Source organism: Amblyomma americanum, chromosome 8 (assembly GCF_052857255.1).
Source record: "Amblyomma americanum isolate KBUSLIRL-KWMA chromosome 8, ASM5285725v1, whole genome shotgun sequence".
Lineage (NCBI taxonomy): Eukaryota > Metazoa > Arthropoda > Arachnida > Ixodida > Ixodidae > Amblyomma > Amblyomma americanum.
In genome coordinates, this window is record NC_135504.1 from 1,112,059 (window position 1) to 1,135,515 (window position 23,457).

Consider the following 23,457-nt stretch of genomic DNA (forward strand, 5'->3'; position numbering starts at 1 on the left):
CATTGCGAAGGTAGAAGTTCCTCTTTTGAGTTATTTAGCATGACAAGTTGTAAGTAGGCCGAATTCTCTAAATTGTTGCGATTCACCTTCAACCTCTATCGAGTAACATCGGGCCCCCAGCAAGATATAAGAAATGCATGCACCAAACCACATACTTCAATTTGTCTTAATCATTACAAGCTGTGGCTATTCCCTGCAGTTTAAAAGACTGCACTGCCATTCGGACGAACGCGTGGAAATAGCAACTGCCTGTTATGAGGATATTTATTTAAAGTGACAGAGCGGACTTATCCGACCCCTGCGTGATACGGCCGCGCTCTCCTGTGTCGTTCAGAGCGGAGGGAAGAAGTGACAGCACTGCCTGTTCCGCGCGGGGCTCGGCTCGGAAGCATTGATTTTGCTGTGTGGCGCCGCAGTAGACCGACTCGGAACCCTGTCACTGCGCTCGAGGAAATCTGCATGCGAAAACAGTTGCCTACCATTGCACTCGGCAGCCCCGTCGGTGAAGTGGCACTGTTTTCCCATTGCCTGGCATTTTTCCTCTTCTTCCTTGTTGCAGCCTTCACGGATGGGATCTGCGCCAGGACCGATGGAAGTTGAAGGCCTGATGCGCAGCTCTCAGTTGAGAACGTTGTGGTGTAATCTCGCGTAGCCGGCGCTAACGCTGACTCTGTGTGAATGTATATTTACGCGTGTTATCCAGGCGGCAGTGTGTGATCGACTCAAGAGGTCTCTCATCTGCTGGCTTCGATTACTCGCGAGGAAGTCACCCGCAGTTGCCACAAGTATATGATAAATTTGAACGACTATCTAGCTTTTCAGTCTAGATGTGCTTCCAAGAACTCTGCCATTGCAGAGAGGCTCTTACCGGCACACAGAGGGGCGCCCGCACTGAAGTCGCAAACTTTTCCGAGACCTTTGCACTTTTTCTTGGAGGCTTCATCGCAGGCTGTCCCGTTTTTATCTACAACACACAAGGTCATTGTAAACACGCTGAAAAGCACTGATGCTTTGTTGCCCCAACTTGCACTTCTCGTAACGACATTTCGCAGACGGTACCGTGAATAAACACTCTGTGAGCAGCTGTTGACACTCTGTCAAATCCTGCGAGCAGTCACTACTGCCGACTACTGCAGCTAAGGCAGATATCGATGAATTAAAGAAATAACGGTAGTAATATCTGAACAAGCATATCACCTGAGACACGTCTCCTTACCGATGCAGCCGCTCCAGCTGTGAAGTCGCATTCCTTCTTCTCAGCCTCACAAATTTCCTTCTCTTCTTCGTTGCAATTCGCGCGATTTCCGTCTGTCGAAAAAATAAACGAGAATCTGATAGAAACCAACACTACAAAATTCAATCCTGAAAAGCAGCTGCAATGTTCAAGCAACAGCTTTTTAACGTATGGCTCCAGATGTTAACAGCGGAGAACGTAGACGAAACCATAAGACGAACCCGAAGAGCTTAAGAACCTCAAACTCGAACTTTTCAGTCCTAAACAATAAGGTGACAATGCAAAAAAAGGAAAAAGATAGTGTGACTCTGTACGTACACAACGTATCTCATTGCCTAAAAATGATTGGCCGCAGAGGGTTAGTCAACAGCCCGCGGAAGAATCTCTGTCGGCGTCTTAACTCGGACCAGTCGAAAATGAAATGAGTGCACAGAGAATCACTAAATGTGGCTTGTAGAATGTGCGGAATTTGCACATTCTGTAGCACTGACATGTTGACAAGAGTACACGCGGCCGACAGATGCACCAGCTAAAGACTGAAAGAACAAGAAGGTAACGTTGACCAACGTATCAGAAATTTTGCAGTTTTGTAGCGACAGCTACACTTGGCTACCAGGTGAGCGTTTCGCGGTGGCTGGGAGAGGTAAGTTGTGCGCATGCGCCGTTATCATGGCATGCGGAGAGGAGCTGCAGGTGCGGCGCGCGCTCAGCCGTCGCCGCCTCGCCGCACGCCGTTCTGTCACCCGAACCGCGGGTCGCGTGCGCCGCATTGCGCATAAAAGGCGGAGATGTAATGGGCGGCTGTATCGCAACCTTTGACATGCATGCAGAGAAGGAGAATGCAGCCGCTGCTAAACGGCGGCATAGACAAGAGAAGATTAACTCTTCCGATCCTGAGGTTGCTGCCTGGCAGATGGCCACTCAACAAAGAGAGACTGAGCGGCAGAAGGCGAAGAGAGCAGCGGTGACGCCCGAACAGAGAGAGGAACGCCTTTCCAGACGGAGATGCCAGACTGCCGAGCGTAATAGACGGCGCACAGCAGCCGAGATGGAGCCCAATGTTTCTCACTGCTAAACATACAGTCACCACAACAAGCTCAGCCAGGGAAAAGTACCTCTCGCTACGTATATCCTGGCATAGCCGAGCTAAGCCACAGCCAATTTTTTTTCCCTGCAGATTGTGACTCCAAGACATGTGTGCCGGAGTTCAGATGGTGCACAGTGCTTTATAAACACGGTGAGGATTTGGTTCGTGAGATTTTCGTGGCAGCGGAAATATCTAGACTGCGTGATAAGTGGGGTGGAATACTTTCGCGTTTACGAAAAAAAAAGTGAACTTCACCTGTCAATCGTTGTTTGACATTCAAGACTATACAGCATCCTGTGGCACATCCCTTTTGCCGTGACCTGCCTGTGTCACGTGTCTTGCCTTCGTGCAGGGGGCATAAGAAACTTCTGTATCTTCCAAATAAACCCTGACGAACGGCAGCGTTTGTTGTGCCTTCGCAACGCGTCCGAGTGGGCGTTGTGCGCAGTTAACTTCAGGATGAAAACCCAGCAAGTCTAGGCAAACGTATGGCTCACGTACGATCTTTTGCTTCTCTCTCTCTCTCTCTCTCTCTCTCTCACACACACACACACACACACACACACACACACACACACACACACACACACACACACACACACACACACACACACACACACACACACACACACACACACACACACACACACACACACACACACACACACACACACACACACACACACACGCACGCACGCACGCACGCACGCACGCACGCACGCACACACACACACACACACACACACACACGCACGCACGCACACACACACACACACACACACACACACACACACACACACACACACACACACACACACACACACACACACACACACACACACAACCGCGCGCGCGAGCAGTGCAAATATGGATTGAAACAAAAAATAACGTAATGAGTTTTTGTTAGCTCTCGCTAAAATGCCAATAGCAAGCAGCAGGAGAAGCTCATAACGCATTGAATCGTCTAGGACATTCACTTACCTGTACACCGCGGAGCGCCATCAGTGGTGACGCATTTTTTATGTTTTTCTGCACACAATTTTTCATCTTTCGGTTTGCAGCCCTTGGGCCTCTTATCTGCGTGAAGGAAATGTAACGGAGAAAACTGCACATAGCAGTTTAAAGGAACAGAAGACGTTCTGATGGCAAAAATAATTTTGGGCAATTACTGAAGTGGCCTTAGTTATACAAAGCATAGAATTGACAGCGGCATGCTGTGAACTGAGTCAGAACAGTTTTCTTACCTACGCAGAGAGGGGCTCCTGCTGTAAGGTCGCACTTTTTGCCCAGCGAATCACAAATTTCCTTTTCTTCTTTAGTACAATTCGTGCGTGTCTTAACTGCAATGAAAACAATATTTGAAGAGTTCCCTACAGCCGAGAAACCTGTAACATCTATGCAACATGTAGACGCTTTAGGCGCGCCCGTGGCAAAAAAACTCAATACTTAAATAGAGCTTTACCTATGCACAGTGGTGCTCCGGCGCTGAAGTCACACTCTTTCCCTACAGATTTGCAGACTTCCTCCTCGGCGTTGCTGCAGTTTGTGCGTGTATTGTCTGCCAAAACGAATGTTTCAGGGCAGTGAATCCTTCAGAGAGTGGCGAGCGATTTGCATAAAAGGAAGAAATATAAACAAAAACAGCTTTTGCAGTGTGGGAGACACCGAAGGTGCACCTGATTTCTGAACAGGTAACTATTATGGGTACTTGTGGATTATTTTGCCTGACAATGATATTTTGCATTTTTGATGTCACATTCTATCCACAAGCTGCCGCTAACACACTTCAAAGGTTTTGCTGACTTCTTTCAGTTAAACGTTAAACTATCTCCCGCTTTGCGCGGTGCTGGTAGGGGTACTATACTCAGCAGCAGAACTGATACAAAACTGGGACGCAAACAGAGCACGCCTGGAATTATAATATTTAGCCATTCTGATACCCACCGAGAAGAGTGGACAACATGCGTACAAAAACATTTTAAAGAGGTTTTGTCGAGAGATGTGGCCGATGCTTTGACGGCATACCGTCTGTTCAGGAATCATGGCTGGTGACGTTCACTGGTCAGCGACCGTGGTCAAAAACAAACGACGTTTCGGGAGCGCCACGGCTCCCTTGTTATGTGTCCATTGTCATTTGTTTTCGACCATGGCCGGTGACCAGTAATACTCATCCGGATTTGAACAACTAAAAATCCAGGATGACCATCCCTAGCGCTCAGTTTGCGGCTCTCTATGTCCCGTAATGTGTTGGTAGCCTGTAGGTGCGCTAATCAGCTGGATGCTGGTACTTCTTGGTCACGTACACTAGCATTGTTGCGCGGAATGGGATGCAAATCGCATACGTGAAACCATAATATTAATAATAATTAATAATTGGTTTTTTGGGGAAAGGAAATGGCGCAGTATCTGTCGCATATATCGTTGGACACCTGAACCGCGCCGTAAGGGAAGGGATAAAGGAGGGAGTGAAAGAGGAAAGGAAGAAGGTGCCGTAGTGGAGGGCTCCGGAATAATTCCGACCACCTGGGGATCTTTAACGTGCACTGACATCGCACAGCACACGGGCGCCTTAGCGTTTTTCCTCCATAAAAACGCAGCCGCCGCGGTCGTGTTCGAACCCGGGAACTGCGGATCAGTAGTCGAGGGCCCTAACCACTGAGCCTCCGCGGCGGGTTACGTGAAACCAAGAAACAAAGTTTGAGACTGATATGCGCAGAAACACTGCCTTATGTCTGTCTGGTAACATCAACAATGCCTCCTTGCTAGCTCTTAATTCTCTACATACAGTACTTCCACCCCGCGCTGCTCTGTTCGTTCAGGTCAAGGTCGTTTGTAGAAAGAATAAAAGGAAAGCGGGTGCAGAAAGCGCCGATGTCTACCTTGCGGTCCTCACCAGAGGGCTGCTTTGGAAGGATCAGTGAATAGCGGGCAGTAATACATCCTGATGACGATTCGCTTACCCATGCAGAGAGGCCCCCCGGCGCTGAAGTCGCATTCTATTCCCATTGACTTGCATACATCTTGCTGTTCTTTATTACACTCCTTTTGCTTTTCGGCTGCAAGAATGAAATAATGGAACCGGTTTAAAACAGTCTTTTTTATTAAATACTGATTACGGAGACAAAAAGACTGCAAATGGGCAAGCGTTTTATGATGTTAACGCAGACATCATCATAATAATAAGCCTGACTACAACCACTGCCTCCCATGTCTCTCCAATTAACCCTGTCCTTTGCCAGCTGCGCCCACCGTATGCCTGCAAACTTCTTAATCTCATCTGCCCACCTAAACTTCTGCCGCCCCCTGCTACGCTTGCCTTCTCTTGGAATCCACTCCGTTACCCTTAAGGACCAGCGGTTATCTTGCCTTAGCAGTCAATGTCCTGCACAAGCCCATTTCCTCCTCTTTCTTCCGGTCTCTATCATTTTCCTTTCTATGGCTTGATGTGCTGTCCTTAACTTAAGCTGAACCCTTTTCGTTAGCCTCCACGTTTCTGTCCCATAGGTGAGTACCGGTAAGATACAGCTGTTGTATACTTTTCTCTCGAGGGATATTGTTAAACTGCCATTCACGATCGGAGAGAGCCTGCCAAATGCACTCCACACTATTCTTATTCTCTTTCACTTTCGTGATCTGAGTTCACTACCTGCCCTAAGTAGACATACTTTCTTACCGCTTGCTGCACCTCGCTGCCAGTTGCAAACAGCTCTTCCCTTCCGAGGCTGTTGAACCAAACTTTGGCTTTCTGCATGATAATTTCTAGACCCAATGCATACGCAGCGTGCCTAAATTTTGTGCCTGATTTTTGGGTCTATTTTGGATTTGGAACAGCCTTCATGTCTTATTTTGTATCCATTCAATGAGCCGGTCTGCAGCATTGATATGTTCCTTTACTTAGTTGAAAAAAAACGCAAATACGTTACCCAGCTGAGTGGTCCTGAATATCCATCTGAAACTTCATTATGCACAAGTAACGTCATCGTTAGAAATACCGACCCTTCCTCTCACAGTAGTCTCATTGGGTGACCAGAGTCGCATGCGCATGTGACCATCAGTTGTCTGCCCGTATCTTCGTTCATTTCCCTTACGCCACCCCAGCGAGTGTCTCTCGTGGTTGATCTGTGCAGCGCTCAACACCTTCTCGCGTGCCACGCCGGCTTCTCGTCACGGGGAATTCCTTCCAAGAGCAAATCCCGGCGCGTTCCCGCATTCGCGCGCAATGAGATTCTCCGCAGACAGGCCACGCCTACACAATTACTATTCCTTCGATGCCATCGCGCGGAATATATTCGCGAACATTGCTCCGCGTGTTTCGGAGGGAATGAAAAACAAACTGCTGCCAGTGCACAACAGCACTCAGTCGGGGCTCCGCAACTCGCCTTCAAGCTCGCGACGAAGCGCCGTAGGAAACGCGACTGGTGTCGCAAACGCTTCAGTGGCCCAGGATAAGGCAAGCGCACGTTTGCTTAGGTATATCAGGTGGCTGAAATTCTGAGTTGTCAGAAAAGGGCCCACAGTCACTCAAACCGAAGAAAGAAGAGAAGGATGTTTTTTTTCTTCATTTTCGGTGTTGATTAATGCCAAATCAGTTGTGTTACCATTTTGTACCTTACAGATAATAAATTACTGATATGACTGACGCCAGACGTGGACGACGAACGTTTGTTGATTAGCGCGCAGGGGTAACGCAACATGGAATCATGGTTCGCAAGACCGCGATGACGTCACAACACAGCGTCTTGCTATCATGATAAGAAGGTGGAAGACAAAACCACCAGACGCCGCCTTCTCAATGACCTCCGCATGCCGCTTGCGGTTCATTAGCCCATTAGGTGCAGCACCACACGCGACATGCGGAAACCGTAGGCTCTGATCGAACCCGACCACGGCGGCTGCGTTTTTATGGAGGAAAAACGCTAAGGCGCCCGTGTGCTGTGCGATGTCAGTGCACGTTAAAGATCCCCAGGTGGTCGAAATTATTCCGGAGCCCTCCACTACGGCACCTAATTCTTCCTTTCTTCTTTCACTCCCTCTCTTATCCCTTTCCTTACGGCGCGGTTCAGGTGTCCAACGATATATGAGACAGATACTGCGCCATTTCCTTTCCCCAAAAAACCAATTATTATTATTATTATTATTATTATTATTATATCACCACTCACATGCTATTGTTCTTTTCTACTTTCTAATCAATTAAGTTTAAATACGTTACAGTAGTAGTTTCCCATTGATAAAAGCCGCAAATATATAAAAAAAAGATGTCAACATTCCCCTCTGGTTTAGTCGGTTTCATTGACTGTTGGCTTTCCTCACATGTGTGTCGTCACGAGCCCATCAATTTACTACAGTCCTTGGCGACGTCTGCTTCAGCCTGGTATGTGGTGCTCTCACTCGACGGCCCATTACACTGCAGCCAACAGTTGGCGTGAGCCAGAGGGAAGCGAAAGCCCTCATTAACATATCCGCACTAACTAGCACGCCCGCAGACACCACTAGTTAATGACGTTACAGAAGTTACTACCAGAAATCTGAATCACAAACAAAATCGTCCGGTAGAAAAAGCTTTAAAATAATAGTATTTCGTTTACGTCGGGAAAACCATGTCATGTTCGGGAAAACAATATCATGTTACGTCGGGAAAACCATATTATAACACTATCAATCAGGCGGTAGAGAAATGCGCAGAATATAACCAGTCCGTATAAGTAGCCTTCATACATTACGAGAAGGCATACGATTCAGTCGAAACCTCAGCAGTCATGCAGGCATCGCAGAATCAGGGTGCAGAAGATCCTGCTGTAAAAATACTGGAAGATGTCTATAGCGGCTGCACAGATACCATAGTCCTTCACGAAGTCAGCAATCAAATTCTAATAAGAAAGGGTGTCAGGCAGGGAGACATGATCTCGCCAATGGTATTCACCGCCTGTTTACAGGATATATTCAGAGGCCTGGATCGGGAATAGTTAGGGATACGATTTAAGGGAGAATACCTTAGTAATGTGCGATTCGCTGATGACATTATCCCTGCGAAGTCACTCAAGAGATGAACTGAAAGCATGATCAATGAGTTACACAAGCAAAGCTGAACTCTGGGTCTGAAAATTATTGTGCAAAAAACCAAAGTAGTGTTCAACAGTCTCGGAAGGGCCAAACAATTTAAAGTTGGCAGCGAGGGGCTGCAAGTGTTACACGAGTATGTCTACTTAAGGAGGTGATATGGTTTTCTCATAATACGAGGTTCTTCAAAAAATCGAATATATGAAGCTTCAAGGTAAGGCATGCCAAATAGTTTTGCGCCAGCATTTAAAATAGTGACGCAATCGCCGATTAAAACCGCAACGATAGTCAGGCTCCTCCTGACTGCGTTAGAAAAATGCGGAGAAACTCATGATGACGTCATAAGATGACGTCATAATGACCAAACTTTCAGCTGTCCTATACCTTCGCCCACGAGCTACCGCGAGAGTTCCAACACCGCCAAACAATGCTTTGTGGGCTTCACCTTCGGCGGCGTCGATTTGCTCCCTTGAAACAGCCGTTTATTAGCTGTGAACGCAGCGCCGCCTTACGTGACGTCATTAATGCGGTATCTGCCTATCGCTGCGCACTGCAGAGAAGCCTGAGCACAAATACGGCTTTATTTTGCGATTACGTCACCATTTCAAATCCCAGCACAAAAATACTTCGCATGCTTTACCTGCAAGTTTCACAAATTCGATCCCTTTAAACTCGTCAAATTCTAAAACCTCTTCACTGGCCCTTTAAGGCAAATAGTGACAGCTGATCCGCATCACGAGAGTGTAATAACCAAAATAACAATAAAGGGGTGGAGCGCATATGGCAAGTTTTCTCAAGTCATGGAAGTTTACCAATATTCCTCAAGACAAAAGCGCACAACAGCTATATCTTACCGGTACTCACCTAAAGTGCAGAAACTTGAAGGCTAACAAAAAGGCTTCAATTTAAGTTAGGGACAACGCAGAGAGCTTTGGAAAGAAAAATGATAGGTGTGACGTTAACAAACCGGTAGCGGGCAAAGTGTGTGAGGGAACAGACGTCGGTTAACCACATCCTAGTCGAAATCAAGAGGAATAAATGGGCTTGGGCAGAGCATGCAATGAGAAGGCAAGATAACCGCTGGTCCTTAAGGGCAACGGAGTGGATTTCAAGAGAAGGCAAGCGTAGCAGTGGGCGGCAAAAAATTAGGTGGACGGATGAGATTAACAATTTTGTGGGGATAGTTCGCCGCAGCTGGCAAAATGACAGGGTTAATTGGAGAGGCATGGGGGAGGCCTTTTGCCCTGCAGTGGGTGTAGTCAGGCTGATGATGATGGCTGTGTGGCGATGATGATGATGCATGCATCACGCCTACGACGCCTACGTTGGTGCAGCTTGCACAATGGAAAGTGCGCTTGCAGATATTGCAGACAGTAACTAAACCATGTTTGGAGCACTTCGTGACACTGTCGATTATTTTACATTATTCGGCACCAACAATTACGTGGTGAAGCTGTGTCTGCTACACTGCCTCAATGACCAGAGTCTGGGGCTCTTAATAAGAATTAAAAGATGTTGTTCGGCACTGGAAAGGCAGACGACATTTGTGACGAACCACAAAAAGAAACAAAAGCTGAAAAGCAAATTTACCGCGAGGTTGAAGATTCTTACCCACGCACAGAGCGGCGCCAGCGCTGAAATCGCATTTCTTTCCCAATTCCTTGCATATTTTATTTTCTTCCCTGTTGCACTCGGTGCGCTGTGGGTCTGCGAAGAAAAAAAAATGAAATTACGGAACCTGTATTTCACCGCGTTCGTCTTCAAGAAAGCCTGCCCGACATGTAGCAGTTCACAGCCTGCATGAAGAGCAAACATCCGTCATAACAGAGCATGGAAGAAAAAAGTGAAAGTGGCGCTCACCAATGCACGTAGGGGCTGCAATGGTGAAGTCACACTCCTTAAATACACCCCTACACACTCTCTCTCCTTCTGGCGTACAAGTTTTCCTACTATTATCTGTGAAGAAGAAGGAATGGACGTTTCCTTAAGAGTGCGGCTGGGTCAACAGTTGTGTGTCAACTTCCCTCTGGGCGTGAGAGGCCGCTGGAGTACACAGCAAGGCCAGGTCAGCGTAAAAGAAGTGCAGCTCACCAATGCATATAGCTACACCGGCCGAGAAGTCGCACTCCGTTCCCATAGACTTGCACCTGGCTTCCTCCGTTTCGTTGCACTTGGTGCGCTTTTTATCTGCATAAGAGTAAGCATAAAAACACGTTAAGAGATAAGCTTGTGCAGATATCCCATGCGAAAAAAGCTTCCCGTAATTTATTCCATAGGCTGTTCTGGCTATCCCATTTTTTCAAGAATCCGCATTAAATTTGGATGATTCATATTAACCACCTTAAATCGGCGTACTCATAACTCACAGTGTACGGTTCATGTTCACTGTACACAAAGGAAGAGAACAAAATAAGCCTTAGCTCTATACGATCCTGCACCGGACGTCACCAGCGCCTTAAAACAGAAAACTGGCTGGTTTCGCTCGTTAATTGGGTTCCAACGCGACTGGGGCCACGAGGGACGTCGTACTGGACGGCTGGAAAATGTGTGCCTTACCAGTGCACAAGGGAGCCCCAGCGCTGAAGTCGCAGTCCTTTCCTCTCAATTCGCACTCTTTCTGCTGCTCTGGGTTGCAATGGTCGCGCTTCTTATCTGTCGGAAAATAATGGGCAAAAAAGGTGAGACAGGTTGTACCTACAGCAAAAATAAGTGCTCAATTAGAGTAACTTCGCTTTAATTGTGTTTTTGATAAAAACTATACTTTTATTATGAAGCAGCTGCCTTAAAATAAACTTAAGACCTAAAACGCTTGCAAAGTACATTTTCATGCGCGAATATTAGTAAGCATATGTGATGGCAGTATACGGCGGAGTCCATCCTCACCGACGCAAGTAGCGGCCCCCGCGGTGAAATCGCACTCTGTCCTTGTTTCAGTGCAGGCGGCTTTCTCGGCTTCGTTGCAACTTGTGCGATTGTTATCTGGATGAAAGATGCGGTGTCGCGCTTGAAATTAGTGGCGAAGGAAAATGCCTCGAAGGGGGCGCTCTGTTCGTCGCCTTTGCGATTTTTGGTAGAAACCAGAAAACTAGGCGGACACATATGCACCGCCTCAAAGTTAATGCTAGTTGGCTGCTTTTTCTCAATAAGTGCCCCTTCCAATTATATACATTCATTACCATACGCGAGTAGGCCTACCAGACCACCTACCACCACACAATACACGCAAGATCTTTCTTTAACCAAATCGAATGAACGTGCCTCTATGGCCGAGATGTAGCGTGTGTCTGACTAGCAGCCGAAGGGAATGCGTTCGATTCCGAGCTAATTACCTGATTTGCTCGCAACGTAATTAATGCACTGCAATTCCGCATTTCATAATGAGATTTGAGTCATGGTACTACCTCATAATCGCAATATTACTCAAGTTTTAATAATTTTCATTATACAGCTAAAAGTGTGTCGCCACGACCTTGTCGACCAATCGGGATTTTCTCCACATGCTAATGCAAACAACTGCGGCGGCTTCTCCGCTGACCGCGAGCTTAACTCTGCAGCGTAAGGTCATGCACGTGTGTTCCCTTACCAAGGCAGATAGGCGTGCCTTGTGTGGAGTCACAATCCAACCTCTTTGCCTGACAGGCGTCCTTGTTTTCTTCACTGCAGTTATCGGGTTTTTTGTCTGCAGGAAAAAAAAGTTGTTACGGTTATGGCCAACTCAGGGCACACTGTCTTAGTGGCACAGGCAGGGGCATATTGGTTTACATTCTTTTTCTGGCTGCCCCACCATACTTTTTGTCTTTGTCGCAGGCCACTGAATTTTTGGCGGACATAATATTTCGGTTAGCACCGTCCAAGGGTTTGGCGATATATTTTAGGGGAATAACCCAAGATGGAGTAGATTTGTAATAAGGGAGTAATTACTCATCAGCATCCACCCAAGCGCAGCCATACCGTTACAAAAGAGAGCTATACATCATTCTCAGAAACTTTGTCATTAAAGAAAAATTAGTCCTGCTCCGGGGTTCGAACCCGGATCCATGGCTTCAGCGGAGCAGTCGCTCTACCAACTCAGCTCACCAGGATTGCAAGCTTACGGCAGGGCGAAAGCGAATTGATTAATAACTCGAAGCGGGAACAGCGTTGGTCAACACTGCGTTGAGAAAGCTGTATGGCTCTCCTTTGTAGCTGCATGGCTGCGCTTAGGTGGATTCAAATGAGTGATTACTCCCTTCATACAAATCTACTCCACCTTTTGGGATTCCCCTAAAATATTTGGCCTACAGTACTGCATAGCGCATTTCGCAAAGCGAAATGGGCTACGGTTCGGACTGCTCCCTAGAGGGCATAAGTTTCCAGCAGCACGAGGAGAGAGCACAGACATTCAGCTGAGGAACGAAGCTTACACCCGGATCACTAGCTCCGCTACGTGCGTAGCTTTAGGCGAAGGAAGCCCCTCACCGCTGCACTCAGCGATCCCGTCGGCAAAATTGCACTGTTTTCCCATTGCTTTGCATTCCTTTTCTTCTTCCTCACTGCAGCTTTGGCGATTTTCATCTGCAAAATATGGTAAGAAGCGAAACAATGCGCAAGGTTCGTGCAGTTCCCGAAGAAACTTGCCTAAAAATAAAATTTGGTGCCATTCGGGAACAATCCTGCAAGACTCGCTAATCGGATTTCATTTCACTACAGTAGTGAGCTGTTGCCAGAAACTGTCGCGGAGTGACCGTCCTCTTACCTGCACAAAGAGGGGCCCCAGCCCTGAAATCGCAACCTTTTCCCAGCTCCTTGCACTTTGCCTTGGAATCTTCGTCGCATGTTTTCCGGATATTGTCTGCGATCGAGGACGGAAAGAAGGTTACAAGAAAGTATAGTTTTAATATATGATAACACTTATTTCTCCCTGTTATTATTCTCGTTGCTGTCAACGTCATTAGCCCGGTGGAGTTCAGAACACTTAAGAAGTGCTCGCAAAAGCGTAGTTTCGGCAAGCTGCGATATGCATTCGCTTGAAAGCTGACTGGCGTTGCTGCCAAGATGAGTTAGTTTCGCTTATATATGTGAAGTTTCAAGGTAAATGCCGCGCGGGAAACGGTTCCATACCATTGCATGTAGCAGCCCCGGCCGTAAAGTCGCAGTCTTTTTTCAATGCCTCACAGATCAATTTCTCTTCTTCGTTGCAGCTTGTGCGATTTTTCTCTACGAGAAGCAAAAAAAACAAAAAAACCAACGTAAAGATCAAGTGTACCAGTTGAAACGCTAAAGCGCAGTTCTCTGTTTACAACAAGATTTCATAACTAAACAGTCATCTAACAAATCTCGTCATGAGCATAATGAGTACATCGAACCCATTTTTGCCCGCACGAATGCCTATAAGTATTCATTTTTTCCTTATACGATAACTGATTGGAACGCAATGCGTGATAATTCTCCTTTGCTTGCCTGTACTGAGTAATTTCAACCGTCGGCTGGCGCTGCTGTGACGCGCTGTGTTGTTGACACTGCGTATTGTTTCTTTCATTCTCTGCCTATTTAGCGCTGTATAAGTGTTGGTCGTCCTTTTTAGTACTTGTTTCGTTGTCATGTTTCTTTTTTATTTTCAAGTTCGAAGTTTTGTACTCTATTGTTTTGTACTGTGCCTCTCCTGCTTGGACCGTATTTGGTCCGCAGTATGTGATAAATAAAATAAAAATAAAAGTACAGCTTTTCTGATCCATCATGCATTAATATTTTCATCGTTATAAAGGCGAATATTTTCCACTATGGGTAAAAAGCCCATACAAGTGCTTTCCAATGACCTCTCACCGCGTCACCAATTCCCAGCTTATTTCAACAGACTTCCTTTTCTTATCCTTGGACATCGCCTGCGGTCTCCGCTGGCTACGTTTTTATTCTCTTGGAATGCGCTACTTTGACGGAAGGGACCATCGTTCTTACTTCCACAAAGGATAAGTGCCGCTAGGGGTCCCTTTTTGCGTTTTATTTATTTTTATAAGGCGCCTTTAATGAGCCTCCTCAGTTGCTCTCCACCAGCATTCAAATGTGAGCTATAACTGCACATTTTATTGCCGGCCGTGCAGTCCAAAGTCAGGTGTTAGACCATTTTCCGGTTGCAAACTTCTGCCCCTTAGGTCAGTACTTATTTGACTCTACTCGGATCGTTAACCTTTTTTTTTTTCGTTCCTATTTGAGCTCAAAGCGAAAGAATGTTTCGTCGATTATCATGAGCGATGTGCTTCGTAACTTTCAGGACAACCTATCACATTAAAGAGAGACTTGTACATGTAAATATGCGTTGGCGAAAAAATAAATAAAATACGCTCACTATAAGGGCGAAAGAAAGGGAACAGGCACAGAGCAGGAAGTTCGTTGAGGTGGATTTTGCTTTGATATGTTGCTCATGTTGTTTTGTTTCTGGACGAAGAGAAGAACGGTATACCAGAGGACAGTTCCGTACCCACACAGCGAGGGGCGCCATCAGTGGTGACGCATTCAGCTCCCTTCTCCTTACACACTTTTTTATCTTCTTCTTTACAGCTCTTGGGTTTCTCATCTGTTTGAAGAAAATAGAACCAGTGAGAACGACATGGAGATTCGTCAAACAAAAGAGAGCGCCAAAAAAAAAAAAAGAACGAACGGATCGAACCGCTTCGTCAACATTATCTTGCATGCAGAAACGCTTTGAGATTTACAGCTGATGTACGAGCAACAAAGTTGGCGGGAATAAATGTCGCTTACCAGTGCAGAGAGGCACTCCTGCTGCAAAGTCACACACTTTGCCCAGCTGGTCGCAGTTTTCTTTCTCGCTTTTAGTGCAGTTTTCGCGCTTCTTATCTGTAACAAAAAAAAAAAATGGAGGGGCTTCGCCTTAAGCGCATGACGCGATAGCTTCATGGTTGAATGTGCTTCTATACAGAATTGGTCAATATCTACTTTAAGTTCGTAGATTCCTGGGAGCCCTCATGCCCCTGCTGGCGCTGTGGTGCGCGGTTAAGCGATGTGCCACTGCAGGTGCTGCCAGCAGTGGGCCTCGTGCGGACTTGGTTGCTCTTGCTGAGCGACTAATCATTAATTTAACTGCCACCTGCCACGGTAGGCAGTTCGCTCACAGTCCGGTGGGCAGACTGTGCTGGCGCAGCAAGGTCACGTGAGCTGGGTGCCCTAAGCGGCTACTGTGGTGATTTTCCGTGGATTTTTCGCTCAAGCTCGTCAACGACACCGGTGACAAGGCCGGATTTACTGCGACACGAGGTAAGTCTGCAGAAAGCGAGTGCCTGACAACCACGGAAGAGAGAAGTGAACACAGCAGCAGTCACGAAACTTGTAGACGCATCATGGGAAGGACCGAATACTTTGTTGCAACTTTACCGGTGCACAATGGGGCTCCGGCGGTGAAATCGCACTCTTTCCCTGCAGCCTCGCAGACTCCCTTCTCGGCTCGAGAGCAGTTAGTCCGTTTGTTGTCTGTGTAAAAAGAGGTGCCGATATGATCAAAACTTTTTTGCGTACACTGTCCGCCAGTTAAGAGCAGTTACTGGAAAAAAGACGATAGAGTACACTCAGTGTTGAGACAACGTACGAGGTTGCTTACCCATGCAGGAAGGCCCTCCGGCGCTGAAGTCACATTTCATGCCCAGTGATTGGCACATCTTTTTCTCTTCCTCATTACACTCCGTTCGTTTGTCGCCTGAAGAAATGAGTTAGTGAAACTGGGGCCAAGGGACCTCGTGCGAGAGTAGTTAGCAAGCATTGCTTATGATAAGTAACGCCGCGAAATGATTTAGCACTATTAGTCGTTATAGTTTGTGTATTGAGTTTCAATATTAAGACTGCTATGTAATGTCCTTGCTTTGTTTGCCGCTTCTCTCTTGTCGCGTGCGTTTCCCATTGCCGCGTGCGACCTTCACAGTGACGAATGTGCCGAGTTACTGGTGCATTGACGTTTTTGTGGCCAGTCTCGTTGGAAGGTGCCAACATGAAGTCCAGTGCACCGCTGGTGTGCCCGTTCCAGGACGAGTCACTGAAGCTGCTCCCTTCTGCATCGGTCTCGGCCAGGCCGTGCAGTGCGCGCACAGGGTGACCCTCATTCCATGCGGCTGCATTCTCGCCAGGGGGCAAGCGAGCAGCCAGGAATGTGAAACGTCACGCACCATCAGAAACCGGCACCCTGGGTGCCGCAACCGCTTATTAATGCGAATGAACTACAAGGCTCACTTTCAAGGTGGTGTCCGGAGAACGTGACCACAGAAAACTGATGCAGATTGCTGGTCACTGGCCAAAGTCAAAAGATGAAAAGACGTTTCAGAAAACTGTTCCACTAAAAACGGCACCATGTGACATCATGCCAAGTGACGTGATTGGTGTAATATGTCGTGAGGGTGCATGTGTGAGTGGTGTAATACGTCGTTATCAGCAATTAATCAAAGGTAATTAACATCAATAAATGATCACCAAAGTGACTAATTAATGTCAATTAATAGAATTATATAACACAAATGAGTCATTAGTGTAATTGGTGTAGATATCATATGAGTGTGACGTCATAGCAGGTCATATTACAACGATGTAATATGAAGGCATACCAAGTCACCTGACAGATTATAAAAATAAAATTGGTTTTTGGTGAAATGAAATGGCGCAGTATCTGTCTAACATCTGGGCGAACACCTTAACCGCAGTCGTGGCCTAGTGGTCTGGGCGTCCGCCTCGGCTGCGGGAGGTGGTTGGTTCGAAACCCACCGCCGGACACCCACCGGTAAAAATAGGTACAAGCCACCCCCGGCCCGGCGCCCGGCTTCTTCAGGGGTGTGTGCTTGGAGGAAGCTGCGCCATTTCCTTTCCTCAAAACGAACTTCAATTTCAGCTTCACACTGTTTTTTTGCGAGATGCGGCCGCTGTAAGCGGCTTCAACTTAAGCCAAGCTCATATCCGACCACCGAGTCGCTCAGCATGGCGCCACAAAACGTAACAGCTTCCAGCTGTAATACAAGAAAAGAGAGTGAAAGCGTACGTACTCCCCGCCATCCTTTCGAACCAAACCCACTGCTCTGCACTGCTGCGCTTAATGCACCGGAGTTGCGCTAATTATCTCAGACTACTCCGCTAGTATGGATTGGGAGCAGAATACAGGCGTTATGTCTAAGTAAAGAAAAATAAATAGAAATACCAAAAGAAAAGCTGATTGAATATCCTCACCCATACACAAGGCGGTGCCGCCAATAAAGTCGCAGCGTTTCCCCATTTCCTTGCACAATTTCTTCTCTTCCTCGTTACACTCGGTGCGGTGCGGGTCTACGATGGAAAAAAACAACAACAGCGAAATGGGGAGAAAAAGTTTGTTCGCGCGATGATCGGAGCTCCTATAGTATACAGGCAGAAAAAATGGCCACTGCAAAAGACACTGCATTTCAAAAGGAAACCACAGACACGGCCGTGGAAAGAAAGCTGCGTGCAATGGAGGCTCACCGACGCACGTAGGGGCGCGGGCGGTGAAGTCGCATTCCTTGTACTTTCCTCTACACACTCTCTCTCCTTCTAGTGTGCATGTTTTGCGACGGTTGTCTGTGAGAAGAAGGAGTGAGCGTATACCTTACAGTGTGCATTTAATGTTCTGTAGAAATTAAAAAAAAAGCTCATTGCAAACCCACCTTGCTTTCCCACCTAACAGTTCGTTCCTGCTTGCGAGGAAGTGAGTGTCACTCACCTATGCATATAGCTATCCCGGCGGAGAAGTCACATTCCGCTCCCGTTGACTCGCACTTGGCTTGCTCCGTTTCGTTGCACTTGGTGCGCTTTTTATCTGCGAGATGATCAGTGGGTCAATGCCTGCGAGGCCTGAGCTCATGTGGAGTTACCAACGGCAACAAGCTGCTGTATATAACTACTCTGGCAGACTGCGCGTCCCAAACTTCTCAAGCATGAGCGTCCGGTCTCGGTCAACAACAAGGCTTGTTCTCAGACGCGATAACCACAAAGCACTGCACTGAGATGGGCGACAGTTTCACATGAGTTTCAGTTAAACGTGACGTGCTACCAGCAGAGCTCGTATGAGGAAGAAGAGCGTACTTCTGCATGAATTCTTATTTTTGGCTAAAAAAAATTAGACAGCTCCATTTCAGCAAAACATTGCCACATATCATATATGATACCCAATGCAGTTATGGATGCTCTTTATGACGATATAAAACCGCATTTAACAGCCAAAACTGAACAAGAATTGCAAATCACCGAATGGTAATTTCCTTGAAAAAAAAAAGTATTTTTCATGATATCCAGCCAGACCACAGCCCAAAAACAACACTTGTTCGCTAGTGCAACACTTGTGCAACAAAACTTGGTGCTGGGCTAGTTGGTTAAGCATTTCGTTTGAAAAAGGTCAGCGCTCGCCGTGTTTGTCTTTTTTAGCGCTGACCTGTTTCAAACTTGTGCAACACTTGTGCAACACTTGTGTAACAACACTAGTGCAACACTTGTTCTTCCTCTACACCGCTGACATTTGTTGCAGTGTGCGTTCAGTGCAACACATGGAAGCTGGTGAGTGTCTTGAAGCACAGTAGCATTGCTCGTCCAAGTCAAACCCAGTCACAGGACCAGTGAAGGGCAGTGCATTCGTTTCAACACTCAAATCGTCTCTTTGTATGAGCGGCGCCCTGTGGTCCATGCCCTGGTGAGCGCTATTGTTTCACATTTGAATCATGCAGCTCACTTTCTATCATTCCTGTCAGAATCATCTAGGAATGGGCTTACACCTTGTGGCACCATGTTCCTCCTATGCAAATTTCTAATTTCCCTAGCCTTCGATCATCTTTGTCCTTGCCAAGCAACAACCATGCACATTCCGTCACTGTTTCAGACGAATACAGTTTCTTTTGCGTCCTTTTGAATAGCACTTCGCATTTTACAGGCTGCTTTCTGGCCTTGAGTACTTTGCGCTTCAAGAATAGCGTGATTATTGCTTTCTTTCTTTATTTTACATCATTTCAGTAGGCGTCTTTCTAGTCTCCCGAACTTTTTTCTACTCCACCAACAAGAAATTGTCTTCTTTGTCGACCTCAGTAAATAAAATAGCTCCACTCCTGACCCACCTGCCCAATGGATGTAAGAGCTCACTCTCCGTTCTGCCATAAAATGTGCTGGTGTTCTAAAACCGATTTAATTAGACGCAGTAACGAATTAATAAGGTCGCATAATGTTCAGAATGCGGAAAGGCATGTAAAGTCAATAGTATACTGCATCGAATTTATTTTCTGCGGCTGCGATTATGATTTAGGGCACTTCGCAACTGGCCAGCGCTCTATAATAAGCTATTACTAGCGTCACCGCTTTACTACGAACTCCATCTCATAATAATACATAAAAACTCTGAGACATCTGAGACCTTCTGCAGTGTTCAGCAAGCACTGATGACGTCAGATGGCAACGTGCCCCACGCGACCGGTGCTGCGTGGCATGCAACAAGGCTCGCAGAAAAAAAAAAAAACACTTGGCAAAAGCCAAGGTACTGCGGCCAAGTGTCGCAAAGGCAACAGCTGGTGAAGACATTTCCTAACCTCTGCACTGGGTGGCTCCTTCAGCAAAATGACACTCCTTTCCCGCTGCCTTGCACTTCTCATCTTCTTCTTGGTTGCAGCCTTCAGGAAGTTTATCTGCGCATACAAAGGAAAAACAAAATCTTCTCACGGCCTGCAGATTCACTAAGTAACCGAAAAAATTCACTGCCAGAAATTTGCCGTTGGCTGAAGAACTTTATCATCTAAATTTTTTTTGTGTGTGTTTAAGTTGAGGACAGTCTTTAAAAGCGGCATTTGGAAGTTCTTACCGGTGCATAGAGGAGCCCCAGTGGTGAAATCGCAAGCTTTTCCTAGACCTTTGCATAACTTCTTTGAGTCTTCGTCGCAGGTTGTTCGATTCTTGTCTGTGAACAAAAAATGAAAGATAATTGAGAAATAAGGCCCCGTAATTCTTTGAACAGTAAAGAGAACGGAAACGCCGTCTTTAATGCGCAATGCATTCTGCTTAGCGCAGCTACTTGCTTTCGTTGTCGCCGACAACACCCCTGCTAGCAATGGCACTACAGTCATACACGACCTGAAATCAGTGCACATCAGGGCAAGCGCTACTAGTGATTCTGGCGCCAATAAAATGTCGTAGGCAGTGAGGAAAATTTCACTAAGCTTTTAGTCGTCTCCATGCGAACCTTCGCCAAAGTTGCTTTTAGGGATAGCTCTCAAAGCAGCGAAGACAACAGAGGGGAAGGAATATTCATTGAAAAAGCTGGCGTCCGTGTCGCGAAAAAAAACGGGTGGCTCCCCTCACATGGTGCGCACCTGCCCGCCATGGGCAGTGGAGTTGTTTAAGATAAATTCAATGCCACTCAGTTCACTGGTCAAGGTATAGACAGCCTCCTGACAACTATTGCACCAAAAATGAGCCTTACGGGAGCTCGGGAAGAGCAGTTGTCGCAGAAACCCCACTGGTGGCTGCACGTGTTTGAAACACCCGCCTGCTGGTGCAGTGGCGCATCGCTTAACCGCTGCACCACTGCACCAGGAGTGGTACTCTTCATAGATCTATGAAGAGAACGAGTGCTTGCGCGGGTGGGATCCCTAGCGCTATCACATTGCATTATTAAGTGTATCTCAAGCGTGGTCCATGCTCTTTTACCGATGCACTTAGCTGCCTTGGCCGTAAAGTCACATTCCTTTCTTAGTGCTTGACAAATTTCTTTCTCTTCTTGGTTGCATGTGGTCCGATTTTGGTCTGTAGGAAGATAAGAAAAAACAGAAAACCAAGCTATAAGTGTCAAAGGGAAATAGCTGCCGTCCACATCTAGACTTTTTTTTTCTGTTTTACAAATCGAGGGGAGTAGACAAAGTTCCTATTTATTTTTTAATCTTAATACAAAAAATATGTCTCGGCAGTAGATCTTGAGAGACCTGCCTCGGATTCATTAACAAGCATGCAACCTTGCATCGGGTTGACCAACCAAACATCAGTTAGAGAACTGAGGAAATTAGGATTGTTGAAGCGTCGATCGCTGACAGTCGTTAGAAGGAAAATGACGGCAACATGCATAAATACTATATATGGGAGCTTTTTTACTATTCCCTATTTTCTGTGTGTTGTGCAAGCAGCAAGAGAGGTTCACCTAAGCACCGAGGGGCGCCGTCGGTAGTAACGCATTCAGTGCCTTTTTCCTGGCACAGTTTTTCCCCTTCTGCTCTGCAGCTCTTGGGCTTCTTATCTGTGGGAGGCGGAGCAAAATCAGAGAGAACTTCGAGTACAAATCAAGAGAAGAAAGGTAGCCTTAAATAAAGTTGAGCCCACTGCTCAGACACTGTTACGCAGAACCGGCTCAGAAGAGGCGCGCGACTTGTTAGCAACTAGGCGCTTCCTTACCAATGCACAGAGGGGCTCCTGCTGTAAAGTCGCAGTCCTTGCCGAGTTGGTTGCAGGCTTCGGCCTCTCTTTTAGAGCAGTTTGTGCGTTTCTCATCTGTGAGAAAAGAAAGAAAATCCTTGAACACTGCGCGCGCGTAAGCCTACGAGGAACGAAAACTTGTTCGGTGTTGGCCTAGCAAACTGTGCTGCTTATCTGGCAGAAAAGGAGAGAAATGCCATCAGACATTTATTTTGCGTAAACATAGGCATAATATCTGAAACAAAGCGGTCGTAAAATTCTGCAGGTAGGCCAAAAGATGCGCACGGTAAAATGAGACTCTTTTTAAGCCGCCTTTACCGGTGCAGAATGCGGCTCCAGCACTGAAATCGCACTCTTTTCCTTCTTCCTTGCAGACGTTCTCTTCTGCTCTGGTGCAGTTTTTTCGTGTTTCATCTGTGAGGAAAAAAAAATCGCGCAGCTGCGGAAAGCTAATAACATACATAATTTCTAAGATTACAAGAACGCCTTTCGTAAGATAAGGGTTGATTATAAGCTTACAAGAGCAGAAAATTTTGAGGAGCAAAAGTTTTTTCATTCTGCGTTTAGAGCTGGTATTAAGTAGCTAAGTAAATAGAAATCGCTATTTCCGATAACCATGTACCCTAAATGACTTACGAGATATAGGCTAGCCGTTAATCTAATCGCATCAGAGCAATCAGCCAGAAAATAGGAAGGTTGCTATGGCAGCCACTGTTCGGGCCACGCTAGCGCCACCGAGACGTGTCCTGAAGGAGAACCTCATCGAGAAGAAAGAACTACGATAGTATACCACTTGCATCGGCGTTAAGCTGCACGTGTACATGACACGCGTGATAAATAGCTGGGCCATGCCCTTTGCGTGCTATGTTTGCGTGGCCGGCCAGAAAAAGAAGGGGCATTGAACAACGTAATGCAAGAAACGAAAGCGCTGGACGGAGATAAGGCGGAGCTAAGTTCAGCACCGTATGCTGCAGAGCGTAATTATTATGATATTTACGAAGCTTGGCGAAGCGCTGCCCCGGTGGGTTCAACAAGGGCAGAGATTGGGCGCGAAGCCTCCTCCGTTGAAGCAGGCTCCGCATAAAGAATTGGTAGCTTACCCATGCAGAGAGCCGCTCCGGCGCTGAAGTCACATTCCATGCCCATTGAGTTGCACGCCTTTTTCTCTTCCTCATTACAGTCTTTTCTCGCTTTGTCTGCAGAAATGAATCAACGAAATTAGAGCTAGAGTTTTTTGCTAAGAGAGATTGCAAGTAACTCCGAGGAAGCATCGAGTTTATTTTCAGCACCGTGCGCCTATGGGAGAGGCCCTCGTTGCGAGTGGGTGTAATTACGTTGATGGTGGTGATAATGTTGATGACCGCGCACTACGCGTAGCGTCACTACTTTCCACGCCGCTGCCCTCAGCCCGCACGCAATGGCTGTTGAATGTGGCCGTCATTTAAAGTCGCTTCACCTGTTGTGAAAAATTTGTAATCTGCCTGCTTCCTCATGCTGACAACGCAGCGTTATAGCGTTGAAAATGAATAAGGTGGAAGATGAAGCTGTAGAGAAAACGCGCGATTACTTTAAGTTGTGCTTGACAGCTGAACCAAGCGTGTGAAGAACGGAATTGTGGGTTCATGAGAGGGAAGACAGAAGCGACGCAGACATGTACAAC

At 46.7% G+C, this 23,457-nt stretch overlaps 2 protein-coding genes across 8 annotated transcripts in view; both read right to left on the bottom strand.

Annotated features, from left to right (window-relative positions):
- LOC144100779 (uncharacterized) overlaps nt 1-23,457 on the bottom strand; it is a 320,982-nt gene that overhangs the window by 173,903 nt on the left and 123,622 nt on the right. The window lies entirely within an intron of this gene.
- On the bottom strand, nt 331-22,943 carry LOC144101463 (uncharacterized). The gene is made up of 24 exons (XM_077634647.1): nt 22,898-22,943; nt 19,928-20,023; nt 18,082-18,177; nt 17,844-17,939; nt 17,574-17,669; nt 15,970-16,065; nt 15,747-15,842; nt 15,117-15,212; nt 14,836-14,931; nt 13,482-13,577; nt 13,117-13,212; nt 12,840-12,935; nt 11,965-12,060; nt 11,265-11,360; nt 10,938-11,033; nt 10,473-10,568; nt 10,242-10,337; nt 9,993-10,088; nt 5,282-5,377; nt 3,784-3,879; nt 3,566-3,661; nt 3,303-3,398; nt 1,198-1,308; nt 331-575 (listed from the first exon to the last, which is right to left on the bottom strand). The coding sequence occupies exons 1-24, from the start codon at nt 22,941-22,943 to the stop codon at nt 331-333; spliced, it is 2,418 nt and encodes an 805-aa protein (XP_077490773.1).